Source organism: Pongo pygmaeus, chromosome 11 (genome assembly GCF_028885625.2).
Source record: "Pongo pygmaeus isolate AG05252 chromosome 11, NHGRI_mPonPyg2-v2.0_pri, whole genome shotgun sequence".
Classification (NCBI taxonomy): domain Eukaryota; kingdom Metazoa; phylum Chordata; class Mammalia; order Primates; family Hominidae; genus Pongo; species Pongo pygmaeus.
The window spans coordinates 119,597,398-119,622,823 of NC_072384.2; the positions used below are offsets into that span (position 1 = coordinate 119,597,398).

General features: G+C 43.1%; 1 protein-coding gene across 6 annotated transcripts in view; it reads right to left on the reverse strand.

Moving 5' to 3' along the window:
* LOC129031824 (non-homologous end-joining factor 1) overlaps positions 1–25,426 on the reverse strand; it is a 95,783-nt gene that overhangs the window by 50,304 nt on the left and 20,053 nt on the right. For all 6 annotated transcript variants that reach the window (XM_063647991.1, XM_063647993.1, XM_063647992.1 and 3 more), the window contains 2 exons: positions 21,670–21,808; positions 20,749–20,807 (listed from right to left, as the gene is read on the reverse strand). In XM_063647991.1, coding sequence (XP_063504061.1) covers positions 20,749–20,807; positions 21,670–21,808 — 198 coding nt within the window. The remainder of the gene's footprint in view (positions 1–20,748; positions 20,808–21,669; positions 21,809–25,426) is intronic.

Consider the following 25,426-nt stretch of genomic DNA (forward strand, 5'->3'; position numbering starts at 1 on the left):
GAAGAGTGCCAGCAAGTATCCCCCCAGTTCTGCTCTCATCCCACTTGGCTATTCTGCCCCAAGGAAAACATTTTGGCAGCTGAAAATGTCACTGTTTCTTAGATCCTTCTCCAAGATAGAGGATTCCCTCCAACTGTGTCTTAGCTCATTTCCATGTTTCATGGTCCTAACATTTTTCCTTGACCTTCTGTGTAATGATATTCCACTTTGGGGCTTTGCCATTCTTCTGTAATTTCAGAACCTGTGGTTCAATGGGCAGATTTTAGGATGAGTTACAGGAATGCTGTTTACTCTCTGAGTTTTCTCCCTTTTCAAATATATTTCATTAGAACAAAGCCTCTAAGATAGCATGGGATAAATGGGGAAACGCTCTGCACTAGAAAGTCAAAGGACAAGGTTCTGTTTTCTACCTATTACTTGTGCAACTCGAGGCCATTCAATTTCTCTGAGCCAACCCATCGTATCTCCTCATCCTTAAGTGGCCCTAGTGGGCTTTCAAAACAAACAAACAAATCCTCAAAACAATAATTATGTCAATTTGGTCTTCTTTTTATCTGAGTAGGTGATCAATATATTTGTGTTGAACTTTACCCAAGGAAGCCTGCTCATTTTACCAGGCAGTTATGCGAATCAAATGAAATCAAAAACGCAAAAGTTCTCTGCAGAATTCATAGTAGCACAAACATTTACTGAGTGTTTACAATAGATCAGACAAGTTAAACAAGCCATAATATCCCTGCCCTTGGGGAACTTACCACCTAGTAGGAGGAGCCAGAAAAACCAGTAATTATAGTACAGTGTTGATATGGCCTACGATAGAGCAAACAGAATAGCACATAAGAAGGGCAAGTAAACTGAACTCAGAGGGCCAGGGAGAATTCCCTAGAGGAAGTAACATATTCACTGAAATCCAAACAATGAACAGGAGTTACCCAAGTGAAAAGGTGGAAGGGGGTTTCCAGAGGGAACGGCATGTGCCAAGGACTAGAGGTAACACAATGACGGGCTCTGGCAACTGATAGCAGTTCACTGTGACAGAAGTGTAGATCTAAGAAGTAAGGTGGAGAGTGTGGAAGAGGTTGGGGAGGAGGGTGTTAGTGTGGCCTAGCAGAAGAGTAGCAGACGAAGCTGAAGATGTAAGTAGCGGCCAGATCATAAGGGCCTTAACGATCTTTTTAAGAAGTTTGGACTTTATCCTAAGGACAGCAGGGAGCCACTGAACAGTTTTAAGCAGGGACACATGACCAGATTTACATCGATCAGGAGGTTCCATTTGGTTTCTTTTCCTGATTGTAGATCCCTGGGGCTAGGGAGGTGTCAAAAAGAAAAGAACCAGAGGTTCAGATGTGGCCTACTTCTTTTCTTTCCATGGAACCCAGCAGGTTCCTACTCCCTTCCTCATGGGACTCTCCAGTCCTTTAAGTGCTTAGCTTACTTTCCAGTCTTCCCTCTCAGTCAGTCCCCTTACTCTGGCAAAGAAAAACCTTTTATGATGTGGCAAGTCCTTTCCAATCAGCTGTCCTATTGACCTGGGATATTAGCCTCTTTTCTTGAATATTATCCCCTCACCAGCAACCTCCAAAGAGGGCTGTCAAGTAACCCTGCCAGTAATCCACATTTCTAATCCAAGGCCCATTTCTTATCTCTTACTTAAATTCCACCAACTCTGCCAATATTTACTTTTCTCCTCAATCAAAGATCTCTCAACCTCTAAAAACAATTTGGTGGCCTCCTAACAGAAGACCAAGATATGCTGACCAAACAGGTGATCAATCTGAAAGGCCTCATAAGAAAGACCTTATATCTAGATGATAATGATAAACTAGCAAATGAACTCTATGAAAACATTCATTCCTTTTCTTTCTCCCTTATCTCTTCTTAAACTGCAGTTTAAGGTTTAGAATCAATCACATACAGGAAAATCATCATGGTCATTAATTTTATCTCTTGGCATTACCATTTAACCTTAGAATCAAAGAACCTTGGCACTAGAAAATAAACCTTTAGTCCAATCTTCTACCTCAGTGTCAGAGCTCTTTGGTATGACTTGGCAATTGATATCAGATTGCTTTTTACTGCCTGAAATTTCCTGAGAATTCCTTTTTCTACTCATCCCCACTGAACAGGTTTAGAGCAAGACCTCTATATCCATTAGGAAATAGCTCAACTCATCAGGTTAAGGTTCCAGAACAATGCTATTCAAAGTATGATCAGCAAACTGGTTAGTGCTGGTCTGTGAACTCTTTGTAACTAGCCCATGATGCGATAAGTATAGAAATTGAGTGTAAGCATTTTAAAACTTTTAAAGCAACTTGAGATTACCAGGACATCAAAATATGTATTCAGAGGACTTATCTCAATGAACGGGGTATAAAACAGTTTGAGTACTAATGAACTTGTATGGTAAGTCACATATGGTACGTGCTGCATACTAGTTAGGCACATTAAGACCATATGTCAGATTACTTTGAAAAGCACTATTCTAGAAAGTTTTCAGAAGGGAAGAGGATAGGTCTGGTGGTAGGGGGGCTAGCTCTCTTCTTTTTTCCCCCTTCTGGGTACAATAGAGAGTGAATCTACTACCTCGGATGAGGAACAGGAAGCTGCTCCCACCAAGCCACTGACTGTATGGGGTGAAGAGGAGGGCAGGAGTTGGTGGCCAGGTTATCAGGCAATAACAAACTCAGCATCCAAGCACGCGACTTCCAGCAATGCAAGGAGCTTCCTTTGTTTTGGGAAAACAAGAGCTGCAAGAAGCCTCTCCTTGACACGTTCTTGCCTGGCCTCAGGAGAAGCCCAACCACCCCTGACACACAAATAGGAGAGTCCTGGCCAATGACCGGCCAGCCAGAATCCTGACCACAACCCCTGTTTGCTTTTCCTTTTCCACCACTTCCTCAGTTCGAGGGCCACTGTGGGGCCATAGGTAGCTGCCAGCCTAGGTCACCCTTCAAGAACTTCACCCCCAATGACCCAGTACCTAGTCCATACAACTCTTCCAATGCACTTCCTATAGCCTACTTTCTGTCCCCCATATGGTTTGGTCTGAAAGCAAGGGCTTTTGGCCCCTTCCCTAGAGTTGTAGGTAAAATTAAGTCTCGGAATACCACTCTAACAAAGGCCATGGTATGCTGTACCAAACTAAATCCAAGAAGATTATCATCTAGCCAAGTGCCCAAGAAGAACAATATTTGAGGCTTCAATAGAATATCTGAGCAACTATTTTTACCTAAACAGACTTACTTCATTGCATTAGATCCTCAGCTTCAAGAATCCAGTTATCATCAAGACTAAAATATGTAAAACAATGCACCTATACATGATGCAGAATGTCAAAACTAAACTTCCAAGGAGTTAGCTAGGAAGTTTAGAACCAAAGACCAAAAATCCAACACCTGGGACTTGGAGGTATAAACAGAGTAAGAGTCTCAACTCTCAGACTCACATGAAGGTGCCATCTAATCTAAGACGAAACGAAAGACTTTGGGACATTTTCTCCAAGAGCTCTGAGAAGTAGGACTAGCAAGTCCCACCTATGGCTTTGCTCTGATAAATCAAGAGCCTTGGGGACCAGCAAACCTTCCTCTCTCTCTGATTAATCAAGGGAGCTTACTCTTTATCCTGACGGTCAAAGAGCCCAAGTTTCTATGAAGACTAATTTGTCCTGTAAGGGGAGGGATGTGGGGGCGGGACTCCCCCCACTCCAGGCCTCCTTCATGCCAAAGAAGGAGGAAACAGAATAAGCAAAATAAAATTCATAAAGTGAAGCAGTAATTATGGTGTGGTCAACAAGAGGCTGCTCCTCAGGCCCATCATTATGTGGCTAAATTTAACGCCCTGCGCGGCCAGGGGAGCCGTGCGCCCCGGGCACCGTGTGTCCACACAGACGCCAGCTCCGCCACCTTCACCCGTTCGACAGCCGCCAGGGCTGCCAGAAAGCAGGTCACAATTTTTTTTATAGTCTGTTTACCAAGATGCTGTTTTTACTGCCGAGGTTTCTCTCATTTTATCTCTTTTTCCCTTTTCCCCAAACAGACTGGCCTGTATTTTCTGTCCTGTTTTTTTTTTTTCTTTCTCCCTCTCTCAGTTCTATTTTCAGAACTCTAATTTTATATGGTATGTCCCTTCTTTTTTTTTTTTTTTTTGGTAAATATTTGCCATAACTAAGCCAGGCACATCCAGTTTAAAAGGCTCCGTCCCACAAAACGTCAGGCCTTTAATGATATGCATCTCATTAGCGTGTCCTATGAAAGGGGGTATAGAACAAAAATGCAACTTACAGACTTTCTCACTTTTTATATCTAGAGAGACCTATATTTATATATGAGGACAAGCTGAAAACTGACATTCTGAGCCCCAATACAAGGCTAGTACAATGGTCATTTAATTCAGGCTTTGAGACCTCAGATGCAGTTTCAGGAGAGAGGGGCTACTGGTCTGTAATACTGCTGGTCCTCCCAGGTGGTTCTGACAAGGTAAGTACAGCTAGAACCAGTCCTTAGACCCAGAGGTATTAGGGCTCTCTAGATCAGAGGAACAAAACTCTGGCACAAAATTTCCTCTGACACAAAATTTCCAAAAATGGCTGTAAGAAAACAGAGCGGCAATAGGGCATCAATGTTTCCCTCCTTCTCTAGCTGATAAGTTAAAGAAAAGAAAGTTATGAGTTAAGAGTGCTTGGAGAGATCCTTTCCAAGCTAGAACTTCCACATCTCCCATTTACTGTCCAAAGGCTTCTCCAGCTGTGCAAAGCCCCAGAATTGAAGGGAAGATTTCTTTCTGTACATGTTAGGTTGGATGAAATGGGTTGTATGGTTGAGTCCACTATGGTACTGAACAAAAGACACAGCATCAAATAAGCACTCTCCAAATACTTGTCTGTGATGTGCTTTTAAATCCAGTTTGAGGCTGGGTGCAGTGCCTCAGGTGTGTAATCCCAGCACTTTGGGAGGCTGAGGCAGGAGGATCGCTTAAGGCCAGGAGTTCAAGACCAGCCTGGGCAAAATAGCGAGACCCAGGATCTACTAAAAATAACAAAAACATCAGCTAGGCATGGTGGTACATGCCTATTGTCCCAGCTACTCGGGAGACTGAGGTGGGAGGATCACTTGAGCCTGGAACATCAAGTCTGCAGTGAGCAATGATCACACCACTGCACTCCAGCCTGGGCAACAGAGCGAGACTCTGTCTCAGAAAGAAAAAAAAACAAAAAACTGCAGCTTGACATTCTAAGATGGTGTTAGAGGAGCCCCCAGCATTCAGTGTTTTTGATAAGACATGTTGGGGGAGAGAAATAGATACATGAATTGAAAGACCCTGCATGGCTGTTCAGGTAGCACCTCCTGGGGACTCTATACATTGCAGGGGTCATCAAAGGTCCAGAGTCTCTAACTTAGTTTTTATTAGTTCATTTAGGGATGTTCAAAGTTTAGAAGACTGGCTGATGTTAACTAAAAATTATAAGAGACTAATTTCGAAATTAAAATGCCAATTTATTAGTTTACAAGGTGAAGTCTAGTCCAGTTACCAAAATATCTTCGGCTGCTTTTTCCTGGGAAGCTGAATAAATATTGAGAGTGCTACTTGTTAAACACAGGAAAAGGGCAAAAATTGGCAAATAGCTTTAGGGGACAGTTTACATACATTGTGCAAGCTAGACATTCATCTTGTTCTACTGTATCACTGTTTTGGCATTGTGCTAGATAAATTAATAAATAGTTACTCCTTGGTTTTTCTTTTTTTGGATTCTATACAACTCTGTTCCTCTGTTAGTACATTTCCTCACACATCATGAATTAATTACATAAAAGTTTTTCTTTAATTGCTTGTAAGAGTCTAGAGGTGTACAAGACTAAAAGTGGCAAGAAAGGAATGTGGAATAAGAAAAGAAGCAGTACTTGGGGCAGAGCGCTCTAGCTTTGAACCATTTTCCTATATTTTAAGTTAGGTCTCTATACTGCTCACAAATTGGTCTCAATCTTGCCTACTGCCCACAAAACTTCCAACAGGTGTAACACGTGGCAAGGCAATCGGACATGATGGAAGAATACTAGACCGGAAGGTCAGAGTCCTGGGCTCTGGTGCCAAATTCTACAATTGTTTGTCTATGTAGAGTTATTTTACCCTTATGGACCCCAATTTCCACATAAGTAAAAGAGAGTGGCTTGATATAGCCTTAGACTGATAAAGTCACTTCAAAATTCCGTGGCTCTAATCTGGACAAAATATTTAAGAGGCTATAATTTCCTTCATTGAGATACTGGCCCAGGCCCTTAAGATTTGTAATCTAGTTTCATGAGCAATGTATTTATAAACTGTTGGATAGATTACTCAGTAGATAGCTAATCTTATCCATTTTATATTGATTCTTCTTTATACCTCAGTATGAGAGGTTACCCCAAATTTAGGGGGGATACTCTGCTTAAGACTTGCATTTCCTATGTAGTCACTAAACTCAGCAATTTCGCTATGCTCTTCCCCTAGCTGCTGGGGGTTGCAGAAAACAGAATGCAGTTGCCATCAACTATTCCTTCTTTAAACCAAGCAGTATTATCCCACCTCAAAATTTCTCTTCATTGTTAGCTTTACCCATATCAAATTAGAAGGGGTGCTTTGGAGTAAAAGTTTCTAAGAGAGCAATGCATAGCATCAGAATTGCTCAGGCTTCAAGCCTAAGATTAACAAAAGCCAAAGAGCTTTTAAAGGATTCCCTCAAACCACCACACTTCAGGAAAGCCCCTTAGATTGTGTAACTCAGTGAAAGATCTAGCTGTGTCTTTTCCTTCAGCAGCCATTCTCCATACAATATTCCTCTGAACTCTTAACTCAAGAGTAACTTCTTCCAAAAATACTTTTCCCAAACTGGCCTGCTATGAACCCCAGATCCCATCCAAATGAATCAGTTTCTTCCTCCTCTCAGGTACCATATATATATATATATATTATGTATTTAGAATATTCTTTGTAGATATGTAAATTCCAGCAGTTTAATCTCCATCAAAAGTCCATTTTTTAAGGGCAGAAAACGTGTTTTAACTTTTCAGTATAATTCCATCAAATTTCGTATCTTCGACGGGCTTAATAAGTACTGTCCACAAACAGTTTAAACTTCTAAACAGAAAAACAAATAGACCAAAGATCTCCCACACTGAACGAAAAAAATTCTTCTGGGACCTTCTGGCAATTTCTCCCTTCATAATTTCCTTATGGAAGATAATAAGGATGTCCGTGAATCCTGCAGTCTCATTTCCTAAATACTGGACAGCTAAGCTGCCAACCTACAGGACTCAGCCTTTATAGAACTCTCACTTTTCAATGTGGTCCACTATGCAAAAGAAATATCACCCGTAAGTGAAGGATATAAGAGAAAGCTTTGGGTATACGGTTAAAATTATGAAGCCAACAGACCAGGTAAAACTTAGAGGTCAGTTGTTTGATACTTTCTTTTCTCCTAATTTCTATAACCAGAGACAACATGTCCCAATGTGAGAGAGTCCTCTCATGCCATGACCTTTAAAAAGGCTACAACCAGGTACCTCCTATCTACAAGGCCCTGAGGTAGAGTTAGAAGAAGAAGCAAAATGAGCAAGACAGTTCTGCTCTTAAGAACTCTGTAAGCTAACAGGGAGATAAGTATAGCAATTCTTAGAATACAAGGCAAAAGTGATAAGTGACACAGGAAAGAGAAAGCATTGAGAGTTCAGAAGAGGAAAATAATATAGCTTGTGCTTTTACTTCTGTCCCTTTCACTATTTCTGTCATAACAGAAAGGTCATTGTAACCATCTGACTCTCTTTTTAAGTCAGGGAAATTAAATGCCCTTGGAAAAGACTTTAAAAATTATTGGATGAAAAGGCTGCATCTCCTGAGGGAAAGAAGTTGGAAGTATGCAGAAATCTACTAATCTATCTTCAAAATATCACCCATCCCTTCATGACATCCACAAATCCCAGAGAAAGAACTAATCCTTTCACTTGGCTCAACTCCACAGGTCCCTGCTTCCACACCATTCCTTTCCCTTCATCGGCATCAGTTTTTCCTTTTCCGCTGGTTTCTCCTTTGCCTTCAAACACATATGCATCTTTCCATCTTATTTCGTTTAAACTACTTCTAGCTCTCCAGCTATCTCATTTATTTCCTTCTCATTGTGAAACTTCTCTGGTGAAGAGTTCTACACTCATTGTCTCCATTGCCTTATCCATTGATCGTTCTTTAACAGCCTGCTTTCTTCTGATATTGCCCAAGACCATGAATTGCCTAATGGCCTTTCCTCTGTCAGTCAGTTACCCCTTCTCTTTGGCCTCTCTCCTGCACATGACTGTGGCCACCCTTGGTGATGGAAATAGCACGGGATTTGAGTCAAGACAAATATGGGTAAATCAACGGAATGGCCTTAGGCAAATTAGTTCACCACTGAGCCTCTGCTTCTTTATCTTTCAAATGAAGATATCACCTAGCTCATAGGTTTGTTGTAAGGATTAAGTTATAACTTAGATAAAGCACCTGTGTCTAGCACATACAGAGTATGGACTTTATATTTGTTAGTTACCCTTTCTTGGCTAATCTACTATGCTATTCTGATTATCTTCCTGTCTCACATTTCCATCACTGGCTATTACTCCTTCCAGTTATGACTGTTCCCCATATCTCAATCTTTGGGCCTTTGTTCTTTTTTCTATACTCTTCCCAGCTAAAGATCCATACATTCTCATGGCATCAAATATCATTTCTTTGCAGAAGATTCTCAAATCTATTTTCTGTAGACCCTTTTTTTCGACCTGAGCTTCAACCCTAGTTTTTCAACTCTTTCCTAGGCATTCTCACTTGTATGTCCCATAATCAATTTAAATTCAACATGTGGCCAGGCGCGGTGGCTCATGCTGGTAATCCCAGCACTTTGGGAGGCCGAGGTGGGTGGATCACAAGGTCAGGAGTTCGAGACCAGCCTGGCCAACATGGTGAAACCCCATCTCTACTAAAAATACAAAAATTAGCCGGGTGTGGTATGGTGGGCTCCTGTAATCCCAGCTACTCGGGATGCCGAGGCAGGAGAATTGCTTGAAACCGGAAGGCGGAGGTTGCAGTAAGCCGAGATCGTGCCATTGCACTCCAGCCGGGCAACAAGAGTGAAACTCTGTCTCAATAAAAAAATAAAATAAAATAAAATAAAATTCAACATGTATGTGAAAAAAATCTTCATCTTATGTTTTTAAATTAACTCTAATTATAAATAAGCCACTGATTTTGTAAAAAATAGGCTAAGGCATTGTTAAATTACCATACTGTAACAAATGGATTTTTATGAAACCCTTCTTCTACTAGGGGGAAGAGGAGGGAGACTCAACTGTGTAAATCTTCACAAAAAGCTCTGGAGGTACATGAAGCTTATAGGTTAGGCCCAAAAGGGCTAGGTATTTGTCAGAAGTAAGACATCAAGGCCGGGCACAGTGGCTCACGCCTGTAATCCCAGCACTTCGGGAGGCCGAGGTGGGCGGATCACTCAAGGTTAGGAGTTTGAGACCAGCCTGGCCAACATGGTGAAACCTTGTCTCTACTAAAAATACAAAAAAATTAGCCGGGCGTGGTGGCAGGTGCCTGTAATCCTAGCAATTCGGGAGGCTGAGGCAGGAGAATTGCTTGAACCCAGGAGGCGGAGGTTGCAGTGAGCCGAGACCACCCCACTGCACTCCAGCCTAGAGGACAGAGTGAGATTCCGTCTCAAAAGAAAAGAAGACATCAAACATCAATTATCACTGCCTCACAAATCAAATCTGAACCAAATGGATTTCTTAGACTGGAGATTTAAAGCAAGTAAGTGTGGCTCATGCCTGTAATCCCAGCACTTTGGGAGGCTGTGGCAGGCAAATTGCTTGAGCCCAGGAGTTCAAGACCAGCCCTCGGCTACGTAGTAAGATCCTGTCTCTTTTAGAAAACAAATAAATAAATAAATAAACCAAATGAGAGACTAATGGTGGGTTTGATGGAGCAAAACAGAGGAAAAAATAGTTTTCATTTTGGCAGAGTTGGTAACTTCCTTTGAGTAAAGTAAGATATACAACCCCCTGGAGTGGAGTCTGTTAAACTGTGCTAGCCTATCCGGGTCTAGATACAGGGACATGCATGATTTTGTTTTCCACAGGCCCCTACAACTCTCTATTGTCTTCTATCCAGCCTGATATACATGTTTATGTAATATGACTGGCCCCTGTAGATATCTGATTTTGTGATATCTGATTTTGTAATATCTGGTTTTGAGATTTTTTAGGATAAGAGAATTTGAGATATGGGAAACTCCTTTGCTATTGGAATTCTTAGAATCAGAAACCCAAAATGGATAATTTTTACCCCCTTTGTATTCTTTCTTTCTTTTTTTGAGACAGTATCTTTCTCATAATGTATTCCCACTTGGTTTCTTTTTTTTTTGAGACAAGGTCTCGCTTTGTCGCTCAGGCTGGAGTGCAGTGATGCAATCTTGGCTCACTGCAACCTCAGCCTCCAGAGTTCAAGTGATTCTCCTGCCTCAGTCTCTCAAGTAGCTGGGATCACAGGCCTGTGCCAGCAAGCCCAGCTAATTCTTGTATTTTTAGTAGAGATGGAGTTTCGCCATGTTAGCCAGGCTGGTCTCGAACTCCTGACCTCTGGTGATCCACCCACCTCAGCCTCCCAAACTGTTGGGATCGTGAGCCACCACACCTAGCCCCTACTTGGTTTCTTGATTTGTTTGTTTCTTTGAGATGGAGCCTTGCTCTGTTGCTCAGGCTGGAGTGCAGTGGCACAATCTCGGCTCACTGCAACCTCCGCCTCCCAGATTCAAGCAATTCTCCTGCTTCAGCCTCCTCAGTAGCTGGGATTACAGGCACCCACCATTGCACCCAGCTAGTTTTCTTACCTTTAGTAGAGATGGGGTTTCGCCATGTTGGCCAGGCTGATCTCAAACTCCCGACCGCAACTGATCTGCCTGCCTCAGCCTCCCAAAGTGCTGGGGTTACAGACCTAAGCCACCGCACCTGGCCCCATTTGTATTTTCTATATTGATTTCCTTTTTTCTCTCTCTCAAAACTTTAACAATTTTTTTAAAAAATTACTTTAAAATTTTTAATAAATTTCCTTTTGAAAACATAAGCCCTTATAAGCCTTTGCAAAAGGAAATTAAAGAAAGAGGTATTTTTAGCTCTTCTTGAGAGAAAAAAAAAAAAGAAGTGGTACCCCCTGGTTACTACAGGATTCACAGTGAGAAAACCCCAAAGAGAAGGTGAAATTCAGAAAAAAAAATATAGTTGAGAAACATGCACAGCCATACCTTCCTCCCTGGAGATTTTCATTCCAGAGCTCACATACTGGTACATTCATATTTTCAGTTAAGGAAAACCATTTTTTTATATGCCCACGGTTAAACCGACCCCACCCATGATCTTCCTAGTCTATCAATGGCATCACTATTCTTCAAATCACATAAGCATATGACCAAGAGCCTAATATTCCTAAAGATCACCTTCACATGTCAATTCTCCAGTCAAAACTTTCAATGGCTTCCCACTATCTGCAACAGTAATTAATAAGTGCAAGGAGAATGTGCCCCATCTCCTTCCTAGGAGATGTGTCCCCACTTGAGAATCACAGCACATAATGACAGTTAACAATTGAACTAAATGGAGAAATAAATGTGTTACAGGCAAAAAAAAAAGCTGAAAATCACCTTCAGAATAAAACACTAATCTGCCAGCCCAACATTTAAGGCCCCCACAATTTAGCCTCAAGTTATTATCTTGCTAACTTTATTTTCTACTAATCCTCATCCATTCTTATTCTTATTTTCCATCCTTTGCCCACGTGCTTCCCACCTAAAATGTCTTCCACATAGTTTTCAATCAAAGCCTAAATCAAAGCCCAGTTCAAGTCCTGCCATTTATAGAAAGCTTTTTCTAATCACTCCACTACTATGGCCCTTATTATCATTCACTAAGCACTGTAAGCTCTTTGATGGCAATATTATCATACCTTATATGCTCACAGAACCTCATTCAGCCCGCGTGCACCTGACCGAATACTGAAAGGATGAATTAACTGCAAGTTTTTCTAGGTCGGAGAACTGACACACAATAGGAAGGAGCATATTCTCATGCATCTAGACTTATCCTTTTTTACGATGCCCACATGGACACTAAAAAAAAAACACCCTGAATCCTGTGGCTTGCTCTACATATTGAACAACAGGTACGTGGTAAAAGGGTAGCCCTTCTAACTGTGGAAGTGGAGCCCTTGTGATTCTATGACTAATTTTCTTTCCAGGATTTTGTTAGGTACTTATTCTTTTGACTTTTGAGGTGTTAGTCTCTTAACTGGCTCTAAAAAAAGAGAGGTTCTGAGATTTCTCAATAATAAAAGATTCAAGGTTTATATACACTTCATCCAGAAGTTGGGACTGCTTTTCAGAAAACATAAATGTCAAAGAAATAAGGCAGGTAGTAGAATGGGAATATAGGTTACTCATCTATTTACATGTAAGGCTGCCTATGCCTAAGGCTACCAACAGGTGATTATTTGATGGCCTATTCATAAGACAAAATAAAAAAGAGTGGGAAGATATGATTCCTTCATCTATTCAACAAATACTTATAGAGTGCCTACTATGTGTGGAGGCACTGTTCTAGGCACTTGGGCTAGACCAGTGCACAAAACATACATCTTTGTCCTTGTTGAGCTTACATTCTAACAGACAGGAGATAGACCATAAACAATAAGTGTAATAAAATAAGTAAATTTTATGGCAATATGTTGGAAACTAGGTGCTATGGAAAAAATAAAAAGTAGAGGATGGTAAGATGAAATGGGAGTGCTAAGGTGCAGCAGGAAGAAATGGAGCTTACAACTTTAAATGAGTAGCCAGGGTAAACTCTGTTGGGAAGGTAACATTTGAAGAAAGACATTGTTGTAGTCCATGTAGATGGATATAGTCTATGTAGATATGTCTCCAAATTCTTTGACACAGCTCCCCTTAAGAGGTGAAGTTTAATTAATTACCTTCCACTTAAGTGTGACCTAGACTTAGTGACTCATTCCTAATAAAAAGAATACAGTGAGATAGTGATAGAATGTAACTTCTGAAATTAGGTTATAAAAGGACTGCAGGTCCATTTGGTCTTGGTTTCATTTCTCATTTTCTTTTCTTTTTCTTTCTTTTTTTTTTTTTTTTTTTTTTTGAGACAGAGTCTCACTCTGTTGCCCAGGCTGGAGTGCAGTGGCATGATCTCAGCTCACTGCAACCTCTGCCTCCCGGGTTCAAGCAATTCTCCCACCTCAGCCTCCTGAGTAGCTGGGATTACAGGTGCATGCCACCATGTCCAGCTAATTTTTGTATTTTTAGTAGAGATGGAGTTTCACCATGTTGGCCAGGCTGGTCTTGAACTCCTGACCTCAGGTGATCTGCCCACCTCAGCCTCCGAAAGTGCTGGGATTACAGGCATGAGCCACCACACCTGGCCTTGGTCTTTGTCTCTTGGATCACTGGCTCTGGAGGAAACCAGGTCCTGTGAGTAGCCCTACGGACAGGCCACATGGCAAGAAACGGCACCTCCTGCCAATAGCCACATGAGAAAGCTTGGATATGAATTATCCAGATCTTACAATGACTGCGTTACCAGCTGACATACTGACTGCAACTTCATGAGAGACACTGAGACAGAATCACACCCACTAAGTTGCTCCCAGATTCCTGACCCTCAGAAACCATGCAAGATAATAAACGTGTTTTTGGGTTTGTTTTTGTTTTTGTTTTCTGAGACAGAGTCTCGCTCTTTCGCCCAGGCTGGAGTGCCGTGGCACGATCTCGGCTCACTGCAAGCTCTGAGACCTCCCGGGTTCACGCCATTCTCCCGCCTCAGCCTCCCAAGTAGCTGGGACTACAGGCGCCTGCCACCACGCCCGGCTAATTTTTTGTATTTTTATTAGAGACGGGGTTTCACCGTGTTAGCCAGGATGGTCTTGATTTCCTGACCTCGTGATCCACCTGCCTCGGCCTCCCAAAGTGCTGCGATTACAGGCGTGAGCCACTGCACCTGGCCTGTTATTTTAAGCCATTACATTTTGGGACAATTTGTTACACAGCAATGGATAACTAATACAGACTTTAAGGAAGTGAGGAAGTTGGCCACACAAATATCTGAAGAAAGAACATTCCAGGCAGAGGGAACAGCCAATGTAAAGGCCTAAAGGCAGGGCATGCTTAGAGTGTTAGAAAAACAGCAAGAGGCCAGTGTGGCTGCAGCGGAGTGAATGAGGGAGAAAGTTGTAGGAGATGAGGTCAGAAAGGTAAGAGAGTTCTATAAGATCATATAGGGTTTTATAGGCCATGGTAAAGTCTTTGGATTTTACTCTATAAATGAAGTGTTAAGCCAGTGAAGGGCTTTGAGCAGAAGAATATCATGATGTGCCTTGTAACTTAATAAGACCGCTTTGTTGATAATAGGCCAGGAGGGGGTAGGAGTAGCTGCAGGATACAAATAAGGAGACTTTTGCCATAATGCAGGTAGGAGATGATGGTGGCTCCAGTATGGTAGCAGCAGAGGTGAGATTATGGGCATAGTTTTAAGGTACAGCCAACAGGATTTCCTGATGGACTGGCTGTAGGAAGTGAGAGGACAGCAGTCAGGATGACTCCAGGTTTTTTCACCCAACTAAAAGTGAAAGAATGAACCTTCCATCAACTTAGATGGGAGGGGGTTGTTGGAAAAGTAAATCTGGGCATATGACTGGAAGTTCAATTTTGGATGTGTTGAATTTAAGATATTTTTTAAACTTCTTCATGAAAATGTTGAACAAGCAGTCTGGAGTTTCAGGGTAAGACCTACAGTGAAGAATAAATGTGAGATTCATCCACAAGGTGGTATTTAAAGGTGCTATAGTGGAATGCCAGAGGAGCAGGCTGAAGACGTCAACAGGATCAAATCATAAAGGATCACGTGTGGCATGCAAGGAGTTTGAACTTTATCCTGTAGGAAACTGGGAGCCACTAAAGGACTCTAAGCCAAAAAGTGTCATAATCAAGTTTCAGTTCCAAAGACATCACTCTGACAAAACTACAAGTTCAACTGCAGGGGAATAAGAACTGACCAGGAGACAAGTTAGGAGGCTGTTGCATGGTCAAGCCAAAAAATGGACAGAAAGGCCAGGAACAGTGGCTCACACCTGTAATCCCAACACTTTCGGAGGCCAAGGCAGGTGGATCACCTGAGGTCAGGAGTTCAAGACCAGCCTGACCAACATGGTGAAACTCCATCTCTACAAAAAATACAAAAATTAGCCAGGCGTGGTGGCTCAAGCCTGTAGTCCCAGCTACTCAGGAGGCTGAGGCATGAGAATCTCTTGAACCCAGGAGGCAGAGGTTACAGTGAGCCAAGCTCATGCCACTGTACTCCAGCCTGGGCAACAGAGTGAGACTTGGTCTCAAAAAAAAAGGGGGGGAGTGGGGGAAAAGGGAGAGAAAAATGGCTAATCTCAGACAACGGGAGGTGGAATAGAGAAGATAGGCAGATTCAAAAGACGGTCAATAAATTAGGCTTTGAAAGTAAAGACAAAGAGGAAAGTGGGTGACTCCCAAATTTCTAGCTTAGAAAACTGAATGGATGATGGTATAATTCCCCAAGATAAGGAATATAAGAGAAATAGTCTGGGGGAGTAGATAATTCATTTTGGACATGTTTAGGATGTGCTTTATGTGGGACATCCAGGTGGAAACGCCAAATATGCAGAAAGAAATATGGGCCTAAAACACAGCGGAGATATAAAATTGGTATTCAGTGATGTACCAACAATAGTTGACACTGGGGTCTAGATGAGATGACCCAGAGGAAGGAAAGTGAAGTGTCAGAGGATCAGGGACCTGATCCTGGGAAACACTAACCTTTAAGAGGCGGGCAGAAGATGGAGAGCCAGCCAAAGAAACCAAGTAGAAGTGTGAACAAACTTAACAAGATGGGAATTTTCAAGTTAAAGCACTGCCCATCTTCCCCAGGCGATATAAGCCCTAGCTTCATAAGAGCAGCAGTGACTATCTTCATAGCTTAAAGTATCTGCTCTAGAATCAGGCTGCAACCAGACAGGAGCTGAAGACAGTAACTAAAACTAGGTAGAATATAACAACCACGGCTGCATTTAGGATGCTAAGTCAAATCAATGTTAACTATAGCCCCCTAATTTCTTAGCTAAGGTATTATACTGAACAGATTAAGACTTATAAGGCATTCAGAATGCAGCAGTAAGAACGACTGCAGAGAAGAGAAGAGAAGAGAAGAGAAGAGAAGAGAAGAGAAGAGAAGAGAAGAGAAGGAGAGAATTGCAAAATCTCCATCTCTGCTAAGGGACCCCTACCAAAGGAAGCCAACTTCAAGCAACTACCCAGGTTTTGGTGTCAAGGGCTGATTCCTAGCCAGGGGTTGCCAGCTGTAGAGGGCGGGGCTCTATTTTGGGCTGCCTGCTGTCCCTGAGCCTGGCCGCGTCTGGTTTGAGCAGCATGCAGCCCCAGTGACTCACACACCCATGCAAACCGCCTGTGGCTCAGTGGCATGGCCTTGGAATGCCAGCCTTAGGCCAGCTCCCTCCTCACCCCATTACACTGGGATAAATAAATAAAGAGCCCGCCAGCAGCCACACAGCCTGATGGCAACCAGATGGAGAGAGCGAGGCATGGACAGGGCCAGGGGAAGGAACTCCCTCCAGTGGACTAGACTGAGAGTGGGCTCTGCCCAGTCATCCTAAACTTCCTTTTTCATACAGTTCCTACTGCCGTGTAACAATAGTCCCTAAGTCCCTGACTCTTCTTTCACTCCTAAAGATGCCTCTCAACCCCCAGTCCTACAAAAGGCCCTATATGGGGTTCTTGGCCTCCATGAAGATCATGCCAACAGGCACCCCACCCAGCCTTGACTTGAGTCAATATTGTCAGTATCCCCCTCTAGTTAGGCCACTATCAATTGGCTCCTTGGGTTCCCCAGAATTGAGAAATCAGAGGCTCTTAGACAGAGTGGAAAAACAAAAGGACCAAACAGGGAGAAGTAACTCCCGTTCAATTCTTATTTTCCTGAGCCTTAGTATCCTAGCCACCTGCCTGCCCTACTGCCCCCCTGTGCCTTATTGTCTATAGCCTCTCGCCTAGTAATAATCCCAATGAGAATTTTAAAAACTGACCCCAGGCAATGACCGCATGGCCCTCTGACACCAGCCCTGGCCCCCCCTGCGCCTTCATCCCGAGCTCTCTCCCTGGTTTGTTTATCTTCCTATTCCATCTTGCTTATTTTGATGGCACATCCTTTCAGTTCAGTCTTGGGTGACCCCATGACCCTTCTGTGTCCTGTTTGTAGGACCCCAGGCAAGCAGAGTAACTAAAAAGATGCAGTAGTCATAAGAAGTTCTACAGCCCCAGTAGGAAACCTTTCAGTTCTAGCAGCTATACAGGACATTCTGAGGACAGTGCAATGACTCCAGAGGTCACAAGAATTCCATATTACCCCGGCCCTTATGTCTCCCCTAACTGGTGTGTACAACCAGTTAAAGTAGCAAAACAAAACAGGGATAATCCTAGACTATGTGTCAAGAAATGTGAGAAGTCCTAAACATAAAGCTACAGCTATATGACCTTAGGCAAGTCACTTAACCTCCCTGAGGCTCAACTTCTTCATCTATAAAATAGAAAGCTGTAACTACAACTACCTATCTCTCACTTCCTTTCCAGATATAACAAAATTCTACAAGTCTATGAGGTTGATCCACCCAGAACCTACAGGACCAGTATTCTTGAAGTAGCTGGTTCCAAAACACTGATACTCTTCCTGTGCTGCCACCTAAATTCTATATGCTTTCTCATTCAATTCCGCAGGGCTCCTCCCAACCCCATAGTATGAAAACGATGAGCCTCTAATTTTACAAATGAGAAGTGATTTATCCAAAGCTGCAAAATGAGCCATGAGAATAACTGAAGACCCCAAATACAGGTCTAATAAGCAACACTGAGCCAGGTGCGGTGGCTCACACCTGTAATCTCAGCACTTTGAGAGGCCAAGGTGGGCGGACCACATGAGGCCAGGCATTCAAAACCAGCCTGGCCAACATGGTAAAACCCTGTCTCTACTAAAACTACAAAAATTAGCCGGGTGTGGTGGTGCATACCTGTAATCCCAGCTACTCAGGAGGCTGAGGTGCAAGAATCTCTTGAACCCAGGAGGCAGAGATTACAGTGAGCCAAGATCACCCCACTGCACTCCAGCCAAAAAAAAGCAACACTGTATCCACAGGCCACAGTGTCATAATTTGTATAAAATCCCCCTAGCATAGACTTATCAAAATATTAATCCAAACTTATTGAAGACTTACTACCTGTAGGCACCACACACAGTGCTGGGGATATAGAAATGCATTCAGCATGGTCCTTGCCTCAAAGAGTCCACAGATCAGTGGAGGAGAAAGCCACAGTCTTGCAGGCATACAAACAGTAATATTACAATGTTATAAGTGGTAAAACAGAGGTATAATCGAAGGTACTATAGTAGCAGGGAAGAAGAATAGTCTTTACAAGCAGAGTACAGAAAGGTCTCCCAAACAAGGTGAAGCTGACATCGAGAAGATTAATAGAAGTTTACAAGTTAGATAAGGCCAGAACATTGGACATTCTAGATCATGGGAAGAATGTGTATCTAAAGATAAGATGAAACAGCATTGGGGGAAATTAAAAGTCATTCCATATAGCTAAGGCATAAAGTACATAGAGAAAAATGTCAAGAAGTCAAGCTGGAGAGGTATGCAGGCACTAGATCAGGAAGAGACCTCTCTACTGAGCTAAGAACAAGCCTTGCATTGTTTAACTAAGGGGATGAGGCAGGGAACCAGTATGTTATCCCCAGCCTTGATACCTAAACTTATAGACAGGGGAAGCTATCTAACAGAAAAACGGCCTAAGAAATCTCTCTCAGTCACAAGTTTAGGTTTAATGGTCTCTCTTTACCCATAAAAACTTGAAACCTTTTCTAGGCTGGGCATGGTGGCTCACATCTATAATCCCAGCACTTTGGGAGGTCAAGGAGGGTGGATCATTTGAGGCCAGGAGTTCAAGAACAGCCTGATCAACATGGTGAAACCCTGTTTCTACTAAAAATACAAAAATTAGCTGGGTGTGGTGGCGCGCACCTGTAATCCCAGCTACTTGGGAGGCTGAGGCAGGAGAATTCCTTGAACCTGGGAGAGGGAGGTTGCAATGAGCCAAGACTGTGCCATGGCACTCCAGTCTGGGTGACAGAGCAAGTGAGGCTTCATTTCAAAAACAACAACAACAACAAAAAGACTTGAAACCTTTTCTCTTTCAGGACTTAGCAATACAAGTTTTCCTTCTTCTCCAGACTTACAATTGCTTCAGTACCTGGACTGAGCACCTACCTCACATTTTTTGCTTTTAGTGTTTAGACCCCAAGCATTGTAGCTCAGTCAATGCACAGAGGCAGAACAGGAGGTGCCAAATAAAGAATACCTGCTTTATGCCTAGCCCTTTAAAAAGTGCTAATTTAGGGTTCAAAAGAGGTATGGGACACAGATCTTGTCCACAAAGAGCTTACAGATTAATCTAGAAGACAATAAAGAAATACAAATAATCTATACACAATACCAGATTATAATAGCATTATTTACTTACATGATAAAGTACCAACTTGGGTAACATATATAATTAGAAAATGGGGCAATAGGCCGGGCACAGTGGCTCACACTTGTAATCCCAGCACTTTGGGAGGCCGAAGCGGGTGGTCACCTGAGGTCGGGAGTTCCAGACCAGCCTGACCAACATGGAGAAATCCCATCTCTACTAAAAATACAAAATTAGCTGGGTGTGGTGGCACATGCCTGTAATCTCAGCTACTCAGGAGGTTGAGGCAGGATAATCACTTGAACCCAGGAGGCGGAGGTTGCTGTGAGCCGAGATCACACCATTGCACTCCAGCCTGGACAACAAGAGTGAAACTCCATCTCAAAAAAAAAAAAAAGAAAAAAGAAAATGGGGCAATAATACTAAGGTACTAACTGTACAACCAACAAGTCACAGAAGAGGGAGGGAAGGAGAAGATCAATAGTGACTGGCATTATCAAAGGTCACTATTATTAATACTTTCCCTATTTGGCATTTAATAGATGTTTCTTTTGGCTGAGCTCAGTCCTTAGAAGGGAAACCTAGGCAGGAGCTTCTGACAGGCCACAATTATCTACTCCCCATTCATTCCTTTGCCAGTCCCCTTGTATAAACACTGTGATTTTCCACAACCTACTGTGCCCACAAGACAGCCCCCAAATGGTAGCCCTAAGCTTTTTACCTTCCTCTCCTGCTGGATCCTGAAAGGGCCTAGACAAGTAATGACGCCTACCCTTCTGCTCCACAGTCCAGACCTTATGACCAGATCTCAACAAGCAAAAATTTAATAACTGGTCAATCAACCTTTCCAAGGTTAGAGAATTCCAAATGAAATCCCTGGTACTTTAACAGAGATGTTTTATAAATATCAATCAGCCCACTTCCGCCTCTTACGTTCTTTCCCCGTTTTTTCCCTCATCCTCCCTAAGTACATCTCAAGCCTTATCAGACTTTCTATGGGCAACTTTTTTGGACAAAGGGCATTCCAACCACACAAGCCACCTAACACCCAAAACACAAGTGGCCACTCAGGCACCTGGAAAGAGGAAGTAGGGCAAAGACACACAAGAAAATAACAAATAACTTACCTCTATCATAAATTGTTCCAAGAAGGAATTTTCTTCAAATGGTTCTGTCTTCAATCGATCTGTAATAAGAAGGATCAGAAAAAAGAAATATGAGTCATATAGGATGAGTTTCTTACCTGATGGAAAGGGAACAGAACAGGGCTACTTAGGAAAGAGGAGGAAGGTGCATCATGCAGAGACACGTAGTTCAGTGGGAGAAGAAGGGCTGAGAGCATGTGGGCAAACAGTGAGTTTTTCCTGCCACAAAAACAAAGGCCAAATTGAATTTTTATTCTGAAGTTGGAGCCATGAAGCTTCCTAAACTCCCAAGTCCATGTTGCTCTGGTACACTTCTGTATAGCTATTGGCTCCTTTCCAAAGTCTTTCCCTGCCATTGCCTAGGGCATGTCTGGACTCGGTTACAGCTTCTATTGGCCACTTGGGCTGCAGCCAGGTACTTGAGGCAGAGAAAAGTGTCGCCTAGGCCAGGCACGGTGGCTCACGCCTGTAATCCCAGCACTTTGGGAGGCCAAGGCAGGCAGATCACTTGAGGTCAGGAGTTCGAGACCAGCCTGACCAACATGGTGAAACCCCGTCTCTATTAAAAATACAAAAAAATTATCCAGGCGTGGTGGCGTGCGTCTACAATCCCAGCTACTCGGGAGGCTGAGGCAGGAGAATTGCTTGAGCCCAGGAGGCGGAAGTTGCAGTGAGCTGAGATCATACCACTACACTCCAGCCTAGTTGACAGAGCGAGACTCCATCTCCAAAACAAACAAACAAAAAAGAGTCACCTAATATCAAGACTCCAGTTTCTGGTTAGTATTCAGCACCCATCCTGGGGGAGGCACTTCTCTAATGCAAAGGAGTCTCCCTCTTTGCTAAAACCCTTTGACTATTTTTAACACTCCCCATCCAACTCCTCCAAGAATGTCCTCTCACCTCGAATCAGCGTAGCCCCACTCTCCTGGTAGTCTTGGATCTCTAGGTCTTTCATATGAAGTAATGTTGCTAGCTCCCTCACTTGGCACTGTAATGCCAGACTCATGCCCATCAGAGGACGAATCAAATGTTGGGAGACCTTTGAGGGAAGAGATATCAATTAGCCAAAAGACTCTTATAAAGTACTTTCTAATTCGGTATTAGGTACTAGAAAAAATACTGAAAAATAAATGTTCTTAACAGTTTCATAGGCAAGTAACCCATTTACATAAATGTAAACACAAATACAATAATTAAATATATTAAGAAGGTGGCTGGTGCAGTGGCTAACGTCTGTAATCCCAACACTTTGGGAGGCCAGGGCAGGTGGGTCACTTGAGGTCAGGAGTTCTACACAAGTATGGCCAACATGGTCATACCCTATCTCTACTAAAAATACAAAAATTAACTGGGCTTGGTGGCAGGCACTTGTAATCCCAGCCACTCGAGAGGCTGAGGCACAAGAATCGTTTGAACCCAGGAGGCACAGGTTGCAGTGAGCCAAGATTGCACCACTGCATTCTAGGGTGACAGAGTGAGACTCTTTCTCAAAAACAAGATCCCACCAGCTGAGATGGCTCATGCCTGTAATCCCAGCACTCTGGGAGGCCGAGGTAGGAACTCACTTGAGCCCAGGAGTTCAAGAGCAGCCTGAGAAACATAGTGAGACCCCATCTCTGCCAAAAAAAAATTTTTTAACATTAGCCAGGCACGGTAGCATGCATCTGTAATCCCAACTACTCGGGAGGCTGAGGTGGGAGGATCACTTGAGCCAAGGAGGTCAAGGCTGCAGTGAGCTGTGATCATGCCACTGCATTCCAGCCTGGGCAACAGAGCAAGACTGCATCTCAAAACAACAAGAAGAAAACAAACAAACAAACAAGAAAAGCTGAAGATCCAAGTAGCCCTCAAGAAAATAAGTGTGGCAAAAACAGAGTACATTAGCTAAAGTGTAACAGAAGACAAAAATCAACAGAAGGTAAAGACCCTTGAAGGTCAAATTAGATCCAGACACTAAGAGCCACTTCAGGGCTCATGATAGCCCAGAAGGAGCCTGGAGTTTCAATCTGTTCCCACAAATGCAGCATAGTCTAAGGTTATTGTTATAATAGAAGCAAGTTAGCTACCAAGAACTAGCCTAGGAAGGTATAAGCCAACCCACTCTACACACAACCCCCCCCCTTTTTTTTTTGAGAAGGAGTTTCGCTCATGTTGCCCAGGCTAGAGTACAATAGCACGATCTCAGCTCACTGCAACCTCCACCTCCCAGATTCAAGCGATTCTCCTGCCTCAGCCTCCCGAGTGGCTGAGATTACAGGCATGCACCACGATGCCCGGCTAATTTTTGTATTTTTAGTAGAGACGGGGTTTCACCATGTTGGTCAGGCTGGTCTCGAACTCCTGACCTCAGGTGATCTGCCTGCCTCGGCCTCCCAAAGTGCTGGGATTACAGGCGTGAGCCACTGTGCCCAGCCCACACACCCCATTTTTAACAAGAGGTAAGAAGAATGCAAACACAGCCATACTGCCGTACAAACACGGTGATACTCTCATATGATAATGCATAGCTATATAGAATAATCATTTAATTCACCTACACAAGGTGTCCATTAACCTATCAAAAAAAAAAATAACTAGGCCGGCATGGTGGCTCATGCCTGTAATCCCAGCATTTTGGGAGGCCAAGGTTGGAGGATTGCTTGAGTCCAAGAGTTCGAGTCCAGCCTGGGAAACGTGATGAAACCCAGTCTCTACAAAAAATACAAAAATTAACCAGGCATGGTGGCACACGCCTGTAATCCCAGCTACTCAGGAGACTGAGGCACAAGAATCGCTTGAATCCGGGAGGCAGAGGTTGCAGTGAGCCAAGATCATGCCACTACACTCCAGCCTGGGTGACAGAACGAGATCCTGTCTCAAAATAAAATAAAATAATTCAAATTAATAATCAATCTGTGACTAAGGGACGTTATCAGACTTCCTTTCCCTTCCTTTAAGGAGATGAACTAAAGAAGGCACTAAAAAGAAGAAATGCCCTAGATCAGAGGTCAGCAAACTTTTTCTATAAAGGGCCAGATAGTTAACATTTTTGGCTTTGTGGCCTATCCAGTCCCTGTTGCAACTACTTGACTCTCCTGTTTGTAGCACAAAAGCAGCCACAGACAATATGTAAACAAATCAAGTGGCTGTGTTCCAACAGAGCTTTACAAAAACAGGCAGCAAGCCAGAATTGGCCCATGGCCATAGTATGCCAACCCCTGTCCTAGACCTGAAAAAGGAGTACTTTTAGACAAGATACCCCAACAGGCTTGAAATGAGGAAAAGGTACTAGAGTGTCCCATAATATGTGCAAGCCAGACTCATCTGGATCCAGATCAGACGTCTGGACTCTTTCAGACCTTTGTGTTTTCATTTTCCATTCATTTTCTAGGTAAAAGTTACTACTAAAAGTTCTAATTGTGCTTTGGCTCAAATTAAGAGGAAAAGACTTTCTTCCACATTTCTGCTAGATTAGGAGAGAAAAGACTGGATGTGGGGAGGTGGGAAGAAAGGAAGTTAGTGGCGGCAGCTTTTGTACCAAAACCAAGGACTAAGAAATGGAAGGGTTCTGGCACAGAGGGGAAAGCCAGAAATAAAGTCCAGCTATAGATACTAGAGTCTTCCTTCTACCACACAGCACATCCCAACCTGGCACTGACTCCCAATTGAGGTCCTTAGCAAAAACTTAACCCTCTAGGAAGTACGGTTCAGAATGTGGCAGAAGTTCAGCTTTGGAAAAATTTATCTGCTCTACACTCGATCTTCTTTCCTAGGAATTGTTTTGTTAAATTTGGTCCTGCTGGGCGGGCATGGTGGCTCACGCCTATAATCCCAGCACTTTGGGAGGCCAAGGCAGGTGCATCGCTTGAGCTTAGGAATTTGAGACCAGCCTGGGCAACATGGTGAAACCTCATCTCTACTAAAAATACAAAAAATTGGCCGGACACAGTGGCTCACGCCTATAATCCCAGCACTGTGGGAGGCCGAGGCGGGTGGATCACCTCAGGTCAGGAGTTCGAGATCAGCCTGGCAAACATGGTGAAACCCCGTCTCTACTAAAAATACAAAAATTAGCTGGGCATGGTGGTGGGCGCCTGTAATTCCAGCTACTCGGGAGGCTGAGACAGAAGAATCGCCTGAACCCACGAGGCGGAGGTTGCAGTGAGCCAAGACTGCACCATTGCACTCCAGCCTGGGTAACAGGGTAAGACTCCATCTCAAAAAAAAAAAGAAAAAAAAAATTAGCCAGGTGTGGTGAGGCATGCCTATATTTTCAGCTACTTGGGAGGCTGAGGTGGGAGAACTGCTTGAGCCCAGGAGGTGGAGGTTGCAGTGAGCCGAGATTGCACCACTGCACTCCAGCCTGGGTGACGGAGTGAGACCTTATCTCAAAAAAAAAAAAAAAAAAAAAAGTTTGGTACTGTTTAAGGTAGATCAGGAGGAAAACAGGCAAATACTTGTATAAATGACAGTGAATATTTGATGAGTTGAATTGAAATAATTGTCATTATTACCCAAGCAGCAACACCATCCAACTGGTGGCAGCACTGAAACAACAGAAACTCCTAAATTAATAACCAGCTTCCCTCTGGATGGCTACCTCAATAGCAATTTCCTTGAGTGACAGTAAATATTATAGAAAAACATGAAACATGACAAGGAACAGCTTTTAATTAAT